At 51.8% G+C, this 8,729-nt stretch overlaps 1 protein-coding gene across 1 annotated transcript; it reads left to right on the plus strand.

Moving 5' to 3' along the window:
- Positions 1-1,275: 1,275 nt before the first annotated feature.
- On the plus strand, positions 1,276-8,514 carry GNPNAT1 (glucosamine-phosphate N-acetyltransferase 1). Its single transcript, XM_036385052.2, has 6 exons — positions 1,276-1,343; positions 3,600-3,787; positions 4,527-4,589; positions 5,700-5,827; positions 6,440-6,501; positions 6,724-8,514. Exons 2-6 carry the CDS (start codon positions 3,616-3,618, stop codon positions 6,869-6,871), a joined length of 573 nt encoding a protein of 190 aa, XP_036240945.1. The 5' UTR covers positions 1,276-1,343; positions 3,600-3,615; the 3' UTR covers positions 6,872-8,514.
- Positions 8,515-8,729: the final 215 nt, after the last annotated feature.

Raw genomic sequence — 8,729 nt, forward strand, 5'->3', positions numbered from 1 at the left:
AAACAAATGAGAAGGGATAGGAGGGGAGAGTCACAGCCCAGTTTGTGCCTTTCCTTCCCAATAAAAGGTTAAATATTGCAGTGGTTCATCTGGCTGCAATCTGAGCTTCGCCCCCAGATTTTGGGTGTGCCTGGACCGGGGAAGGTCGGTGTGTGTCATCTGGTCACTCTGGGCCTGAAGAAGTCAAAAATATGGAATGTTGATTGTTTCCATGGCTACAGAATGATTCATTCTGATGGTAAAATAACAGGGGAGACACATGGAAAATGAGAATCATGTCTCAGAAGCGTTTTGTGTAATTGTTGCGTTCACCAGTTCTCCTGCTGCAGGCTACGTGCGTGCCCTGACCTCAGCTATTCGTAAAACTGTCTCTTGAGATGATCCAAAAGTTGAGGTTTTTTATTGACAATTAATTTAAACCCTTACTCATGGAGTCTGTCAGCCTTGGATGCTGAACAAGGCCCATCCCAGCACAGGTCTTGTCCAAGCAGAGTAATGGAGCCTCCAAAAAAAATCCCACTGAGATAAAAACTATCAAAGTGAGGGCCTGGAGAGACAGGAAAAGAGACAATGGCTTTAAATTGGAATAGGGTGGGTTTAGATGGGATATTAGGAAGGAATTCTTCCCTGTGAGGGTGGAAAGGCACAGGGTGCCCAGAGAATCTGTGCCTGGCCCTGGATCTCTGGAATGTTCAAGGCCATGTTGGACAGGGCTTGGAACAACCTGGGATAGTGGAAGGTGTCCCTGCTATGGCAGGAGCTGGAACAAGATCATCTCTAAAGGTCCTTTCCCACTCAACCCAGTCTGGAATTCCATGATTCTAAAATTCCAAACCCATCAAATGCCTCAGCCTTGGCATCTCCGAGGGGGTGCAAGGGGTGTGTGCTTGTGTCGTGCCTCGCTGCCTTCAGCCTTCCCCTCGAAGAGCCCACTGGGACTTCTGTGAGGGTGAAAAGACCCTTCAGGCGGGGAGAAGAGCGGCGGGAGCAGCGAGCCCGGACAGGACCCTCAATCAATACACGCTGCCGTCCGCCATCTTGGCGGGGCCCTGAGGGGGGCGGGAGGGGCGTGGCCTCTCAGAGGCAGGGGCGTGTCCACAGCGCTCCCGCCCAATCCGCGCGAGGGAGCGAGCCGGGCCCTAAAGGTCGCGAGGCCGGCTGAGGGGCTGAGTGGGGGCGTGGCCGGACGGCGGAGCTCAGCGGCGATTGGCTCCGATCGGCTGCGGTCGGCTGCGATTGGCTGCGCTCGGGAGGGCGGGCGCGCGCGCGCGCCGAGCCCGGCATGGCCCCGCCCACCGCTTGCCACGTCCGTGCGGCGCGTGCGGCGGGGCCGGCGCGCGCGGGTGAGTGCGGGCAGCGGGGCCCTGAGGGGAAGCGGGAGGGATTGGGGGGGGGGTCCTCTCTGAGCGGTCGGGGTCTCTTCTGAGGGGTCGCTCTGGGGACGGGTCGCACCCCCGGGGGGCTGCTGCAGCTCAGAGGCGCTGTGGGGACACCACCGAGGGGCTATGCGTGTGTGAGGAGGGATTGATATGACCGCCTCGAAGGTCTGTGTGTGAGGCAGCGGGATGCACCTCCAGCGAGGGGCTGCGGATGGAGTGAGAGCTGCCCTCAGCGAGCGTGTGTGAGTTGAGGGGCTGGTTTGGGGAAGGGTCCTACCCCCGAGGGGCAGCTTGAGCTGTAGGGACCCCCCGAGAGAGCGGGTGAGGGTGAGGGGGTGTGGGACCCCCCGAGGTTGTGTGTGAGGTGTGGAGACCCCCCCGAAGGGCTCCGTGATGAGGGGATCCCCTCACGGGGCCCTGTGTGAGGTGGGGGAGCCCCTCGAGAGGTTGGTGTGTCCCAAGGGGCTGCTTCGGCTGAGGAAAGCCCTGGGCACCCTCCAGGGGCAGGGCTGGGCTCTGTCACCCCGTCCCCCAAAACTGGGGGCTGGCAAAGGTCTGGCCAGGCCCCCACTGACCCTCCCTGGGGGTTTGGGGGTGTCCCCTGGGGTGGCAGCTCAGCTCAGGGGGTCCCTGGCCATACCCTGCTCCCAACACATGTGGGGACCAGGACGACCCACAGGCCTGAGCTCTCCTTCCCTGTGTCTTAATCTCTTTTTCTTATTTTTAATTGACATTATCCTAATTCATATTCCTGCCTCCAGAAAACGAGCATAACTTGCAACTCTATCCTGCTCCAGCTGTGCCGGAAGTAGTTGGGAAAGTGACTCTTAGTTGGTCACTAATTGCTCATAGAGCATTGGAAATTTGATTTTCTCTTTGTGCTTTTCCCTTGGTGTGCTGTAACCCTGAGCTGGAGTTTGAGGTTTGCTTTATTCTGTACACTGTTTGAATGTTGATATGGACACTTGGGAATTCTGGGGGACAGAGGAAAAGTGACATTGGGCTTGTTGAGCTGGAGGAACAGAGAAATCTGTAGGAATGTTTCTCTTTGCAGTTCATCTTTGCTGCTGTTTCATTTTGAAAATTCACACAGGATGAGAGTTTGTGTTGCTGTTGAATTGCTGTAACAGCAAATGCTTTTACTTTTATGTGCAAAATTAGGGTGAGAGCTGGGATTCAAAGGCCAGTGTGTACCAGCAGGTGGCATAAAAAAAGATTTTGTGGTGGTTTTTTTTTTTTAGTGAAGAAATTTCAGTTGGTTTTCTGGAGCCACTTTCACTTTTGAGGCTGATTACACTTGTGATGCTTCACAGCAAACATTCTGTGTGAGGTGTCTTATTTTAAAAAGTGTCATCCCAAACACTTTTTTCTTTCTGCTGTTTAGCCTGACCACTAGTGTGTGACTGCTGTACTCATGGTGCAGCTAAGGCAATCTGAAGATATATAAAAAAATTGGAAGTTTTCATGAGCTCTGCTCATACCAGAACCCTGACCAGGTATTCTGCAGGGGACAGAATAAGAATTTATTTTCATTTATCATAGGATTTATCATAGGATTCCAGAATTGGAAGGGACCTTAAAGCCCATCTCATTGCACCTCCTGCCATGGGCAGGGACACCTTCCACTGTCCCAGGTGGCTCCAAGCCCTGCCCAACCTGACTGCAATAAGGAAGATGCCTCCCTTTGTCACCCAGAAGAACCCAGTCTCTTCAATCATTAACAGGTGTCTCACTGTCACCTTGGCCCTGTGTCATGGCCGCTGTGGGGCTGTGCTTGGCAGCTGGGCTCTGCAAACACACAGAGCAAACAGGAGGGGCTGTGCCTGTGCCATCACCCGCTGGGGGACGTGGCACCTTGTGCCCCAGGGAGGAAATATTTGTGGGGTGGGACTGCCTGGAAAAAATGCAGGTTTGAAATTGAACAGGAGTGCAGGTGAGGGCTGGGCAGGTTGTTGGGAGGTTTCTTGGGAGTGATGCTTTGCTTCCCAGAGGGCTGTAGGGGGAAATCCTGGATTGTTTATCCTGGCCTGTCCCAGGGCAAACACAGGAGCTCCATGTGCTGGCCCTGCTGCACATGCTCTGGTGAAGGCTGAGCAGATAAAGTGAACAGCAGTGTATTCACCTTCCTGGAAATCCCTGAGGCACACCCCATGGCGTGCTGCAGGGGGAACAGCTCATTTAGGATTTGAACCATGCCTTGCCTGTTCCATTCCATTGCAGGTCTCTGCTTGCAGCCATGATGCCCGTGGCCACCGTGATGCCCGATGACACGCCCATGTTCGACCCCAGGATCCTGCAGGAACTCGACTGGAGTGAGAACACCACGACCTTTTCTCCTGCCATTTCTCCACTGGATCCAGGGGATGGGCTGGTCCTGAGGCCACTCTGCACAGCTGATGTAAATCGAGGTAGAATCTTGGTTTATTATTGCCAGAAATGACACTGGGAGCTGAGTTGCTAACTTGTGTTTCTGGAGGAGCTCTCAGTGGATTGAGATTGCTCATTTTCCCTGATTTGGGTTATTTTTATCAGTAAACAGTTTGATGGAATTTTACAACATCCTGAGTTGCAAGGGACCCACAGGGATCATTGAGTCCAACCCCTGAGCCTGCACAGGACACCCCAGCAGTGCCACTCTGAGCCTTGTCCTAACATCCCTTGGGCTCTGGTAGCCTTGGGGCTGTGACCATGTCCTGGTTTGTCCTGTGTGACCACATCCCTGAATTTGAGCTTTTGGCATCATGGATTGGTGCTGTACTGAGTGACCCCGAAAATTTGGTTTACTGTTTTAATCTTAAAATTTAAGTAAAATCTTCCAAATAATCCACAAGTTCCCATTCACCATGCTTTTGGAGAGGGAGCACAGTTGTTCATACTATAGCCTTTAATACCAAAACAGCATGAACAAGCATCTTGGTGCATGAATTCTCCTTCAGTTCTGCAATTTGGATAAAAAGATTGCTTTGCACTCATTATTCCAGGCTCACTTGAGCTTCAGCCAATCCTTCACCATTTTTCCATCCCATTGTGATGTGATGGTGCCACGGTCCCTCTCCAAACAGCTGTGTTGGATTGTTCCTTGCTGTTTGGAGCTGGTTGTGTGTCTGTCCCTCACTGAGAGTTGTTTTCCCCCTCTTTTCCTGCCAGGCTTTTTTAAGGTTCTGGGTCAGCTGACAGAAACAGGAGTGGTGAGCCCGGAGCAGTTCATCAGTGAGTACCTCATCATTCCTTGGCTTTCCACAGGGCTTGCAGGCAATCAAAGGATGCTGACAGCAAAGCTGCTCAGGTGTGATGCCAGAGGGAGAGATGAGTTCAGCTCCCCTGGGCACTCAGCCTTGCATCCAGCTGCAGCTATCTCCAAGGGCTGCTTAAATTGCTGCCTAAATTGTGAAACTGGTTTTTAGACTGAGCTTTAGACAGCTGGTAGGATGAATTATTTGGGTTGGTCCAAGCCCCTCCAAGCTGGACTGGAACACTCTGCAGGATGGGGCAGCCACAGCTGCTCTGGACACCCTGTGCCAGCCCCTCATCACCCTCTCAGGGAAGAATTCCTTGCCAATATCCCATCTATCCCTGCCCTCTGGCAGTGGGAAGCCATTCCCCTGGTGCTCTCCCTCCAGCCCTTGACCAAAATCCCTCTCCAGCTCTCTTTGAACCTACTTTAGGTCCCCTGTAAATCCTCCTCCCAGGCTAGACAGGCAGCTCAGGGATTCAGGGAATCACAGGATCTGAGCCAAACCCAACACTAATCCATGTCCCCAGGGGTCACATCCACACAGCTTTTGAATCCCTCCAGGGATGGGGACTCCACCACTGCCCTGGGCAGCTGTGCCAGGGCTGGACAAACCTTTCCATGAAATTCTTCCCTGTGAGGGTGGGCAGGCCCTGGCACAGGGTGCCCAGAGTGGCTGTGGCTGCCCCTGGATCCCTGGAGGTCCAGGCCAGGGGCTTGGAGCAGCCTGGGATAGTGGAAGTTGTGCCTGCCCATGTGAAGGGGGTGGAATGAGATGAGCTTTAAGCTCCTTCCAGCCCAGAGCATTCCATGATCGGATACTGCAGTGCCCATGTGCAGAGCAGCTCAGCAAGGAGGCTTTTCTGGGAAAATAAGGAAAAGGAATTTGTGTAACTCCTGCTTTTCCATGGGTGTCTGACTCTGGGGCATTCATTTTCTGGAGCGTTGGGTGCACTGTCCCTGTGATCCCACAGCGATTTGCAGTCAGACACTGCTGCAAATACCAGCTTGAACTGGGGTTCACTGTAGTGAACAGGAACCCCAATTCAGCCTGAATTGCCTGTTCCACACTGTGCCTGCTCCCACAGAAACCTTTGAGCACATGAAGAGGTCTGGAGATTACTACGTGACCGTGGTGGAGGACACCAACCTGGGGCAGATCGTTGCCACGGCAACCCTGGTTATAGAACACAAATTCACTCACTCCTGTGCCAAGGTAAATCTGCAGCTGGGGAGGGAGGAAAAGATCCTGGCCCTGACTCTGGGTGCGTTGGTTTTATGGTGTTACTCGGTGGTGACAGCCTCAGGTTGTATCAGGGGAGGTTTGGGTTGGATATTGGGGAAAATTTCCTTGTGGAAGAGGTGGTCCAGGCCTGTACAGGCTGATCAGGGCAGGGGTGGATTCCCCATCCCTGGAGGGATTTAAAATCCATGTGGATGTGGCACTTGGGGACACGGGTCAGTGGTGGCCTTGGCACTGCTGAGGAACTGTTGGGCTCGACGGTCTTGAAGGGCTTTTCCAACCTTAAAAATGTAAATATTTTAAAAATGTATTTAAAAATATCAAGTATTTTGTGTATTTAAAAAAATCTATCACATCCTTGAATGCTGAGCTGGTAGCAAAAGGAGGCTTTGGCTTTTCCTAAGGAAAGGGAGCCCTTGGAGGTCTGTGCCATTGTGCCAGTGAGCCTTGGCAGGAGTCAGACGTGGCTCTGACAGAGCAGATGGCTGAGGATGCCCAGGAGGGCTGGGAGTCCCAGGCAGGCTGTGAGCACAGGCAGCTGCAGGGGCAGTTCCAGGGCTAACAAACACCTGCCTGTGTTTTCAGAGAGGCAGGATAGAAGATGTGGTGGTCAGCGGGGAGTGCAGAGGGAAGCAGCTTGGAAAACTGTGAGTATTCCCCACCTTTACCAGGAATCCCTTTACACCTCACACCTTCCTGCCAAGCACCTGGGAACAATTCAGCCAGCAGGGATCACCAGCTGGGCAGAAAATGATCTGCAGGAAAACACAGAGAGGGCTGTCAGCCCTCAGTGTTGTGGCTGTGATAATAAAACTCATGAAATATTCACTGACCCTCCATTTAACTGCTGATTTTTTTGTCTTTTCCAGATTAACGTCCACCCTCACCTTGCTAAGTAAGAGACTGAACTGTTACAAAATCACTCTGGAGTGTCTGCCCAAAAATGTGGATTTCTACAAGAAGTTTGGCTACTTGGTATCTGATGAAAACTACATGTTTCAACGGTTCTTTAATTAACAACTTCTAGGTGTTCTGGGTTCTTTTTTTTTCTTGGAAAGACTGTTGGTGGAGGAGCTTGTGCTGCAAACATTCTCTCCGTGGAAAATTTCTATAGTTTACTGCTGCAGATATAACAATCCCTATAAATAATGAACATCAAATGTGTAAATCTTGGGGAAAAAAATTACTGAGGTTTTAGAAAGAGTCCTTTGGGTTAGAAAATAAGTTTAGAACTAATTTTTACTACTGTTGAGTCGAGGTGAAGCTTTTCTGTTCTAGCTGAGTTACAAAGGACTCGTTAAAGGGATGGTTTTTAACCAAAGGTCTATATTTTTATCTCAAATTTTTTCTTGCATTGTATTTTTCTAAAGGTTTGTGCTTCTTTTCTCAGTAGCCAAAGGACAGCCCTGGGACTGTCCTGGCTGTGCTGATGGAAGGATGATGTAGCTGGGGAAGGGATGAGGCTTCTCTTATGCAGAATTAGTGACACAAAACAGGCCTTAGTTCTGGATTTTTCCATGACACCTCGTGGAAGTGCTGGTGAAGTTTTCTAGGCACTGTTTTCCAAGACTGGATTTGTTACTGTTGGTGCAGGTTGGGGAGAATCCTTCCAGGCTGTGCTGAAAATGGATGTGTGCTTTCACTGCAGGGCTCCTGCACTTTAGCTGATAACTTGGTTTTCAGGATAATTACTTTTTTTTTCTGACATAAAAACCCCAAATGTGGTTTGCAACAGGGCAGAGGGTAACTGGGAAACTGGAATGTCTGAAGGAGTATATCCCATAAGGAGTGGGGTGCTGGCTATTAATCACTGGGAAAGGGACTGGGATGTCAGCTTCAGCTGAGGGAGCTGGGGCTGTTCACCCAGAACAGCCTCAGAGCCACTTCCAGGGCCTGAAAAAGGAGGGAGAGGGATTTTTGTGTGGGCAGGACACAGGGAATGGCTTCCCACTGCCAGAGGGCAGGGCTGGATGGGAGATTGGGAAGGAATTGTTCCCTGGGAATGTGGTGAGGCCCTGGCACAGGCTGCCCAGAGCAGCTGGGGCTGCCCCTGGATCCCTGGCAGTGCCCAAGGCCAGGCTGGACAGGGCTTGGAGCAGCCTGGGATGGTGGAAGTGTCCCTGTTGGAATGAGATGAATTTAAGGTCCCTTCCAACCCAAACCACTCTGGGATTTACTGAACACCCCTGGGCCAGCCCCTGGATCTCCAGAGGGCCAGGAGGGATTTGCACCTGTGGCACAGCAAAGCAGCAGAGAATTCCCCCCTTCTCCCAAGGCATTGCTGCTGCTGCTGCTGCTGCTGTGGAGCTTCCCTGCTGCTGCAAGACTGGATCCATGATTTTAGCACTTTTGCCAGGGGTGAAAAGCAAAGAACAGCCCCAGGCCTGTTGCCAACAGTGGTGTTTTGTGTGGGGAGGGACAAATGCCACGGCCATGAATAGGGCATTGTCCCCAGGCAGGGGTGTTTGTGGGCAGCCAGGCCCTCCACACTGTCCTGCTTTGTGCTCTGGAGAGCAGCTCTACAGTGCTGGGGGCTCTGCTTGATCTTCCTGAGGGTTCTCCACTCCATCCAGTGTCTCCTTGGTGATGTCTGCTTTATTTATTGATTATTTTTTTAAAGAATATCTTTGTTTAAGCTGAATAAATGATTGCCACCTGTACCTGGACTGTTTTTCATGGAGCGAGGATGTGCTTGGTGAGCAGCAGCAGCTGCTGCAGGTACCTGTTCCCCTTCCCTAGGCCGAAAAGAACACTTTTAGCAGCTCCACGTGGATTTCTGTCCCAAGAGAAAGCAGATGTGCTCCTCTCACAGCATCTGCATGGCTCAAGCCCTGACTCTCATTCTGTAAAGCAGCTCCTGCTTTCTGCTGGCCCA

This window comes from Molothrus ater, chromosome 6 (assembly GCF_012460135.2).
Source record: "Molothrus ater isolate BHLD 08-10-18 breed brown headed cowbird chromosome 6, BPBGC_Mater_1.1, whole genome shotgun sequence".
Lineage (NCBI taxonomy): Eukaryota > Metazoa > Chordata > Aves > Passeriformes > Icteridae > Molothrus > Molothrus ater.

What these genes read in the sequence shown, in the direction of transcription:
- GNPNAT1 (XM_036385052.2), top strand. Translation starts at nt 3,616, where the DNA reads ATGATGCCCGTGGCCACCGTGATGCCCGATGACACGCCCATGTTCGAC. An exon ending in CACAGCTGATGTAAATCGAG is followed by an intron (nt 3,788 to 4,526) that starts GTAGAATCTTGG and finishes TTTTCCTGCCAG; the next exon opens with GCTTTTTTAAGGTTCTGGGT. An exon ending in GAGCCCGGAGCAGTTCATCA is followed by an intron (nt 4,590 to 5,699) that starts GTGAGTACCTCA and finishes CTGCTCCCACAG; the next exon opens with AAACCTTTGAGCACATGAAG.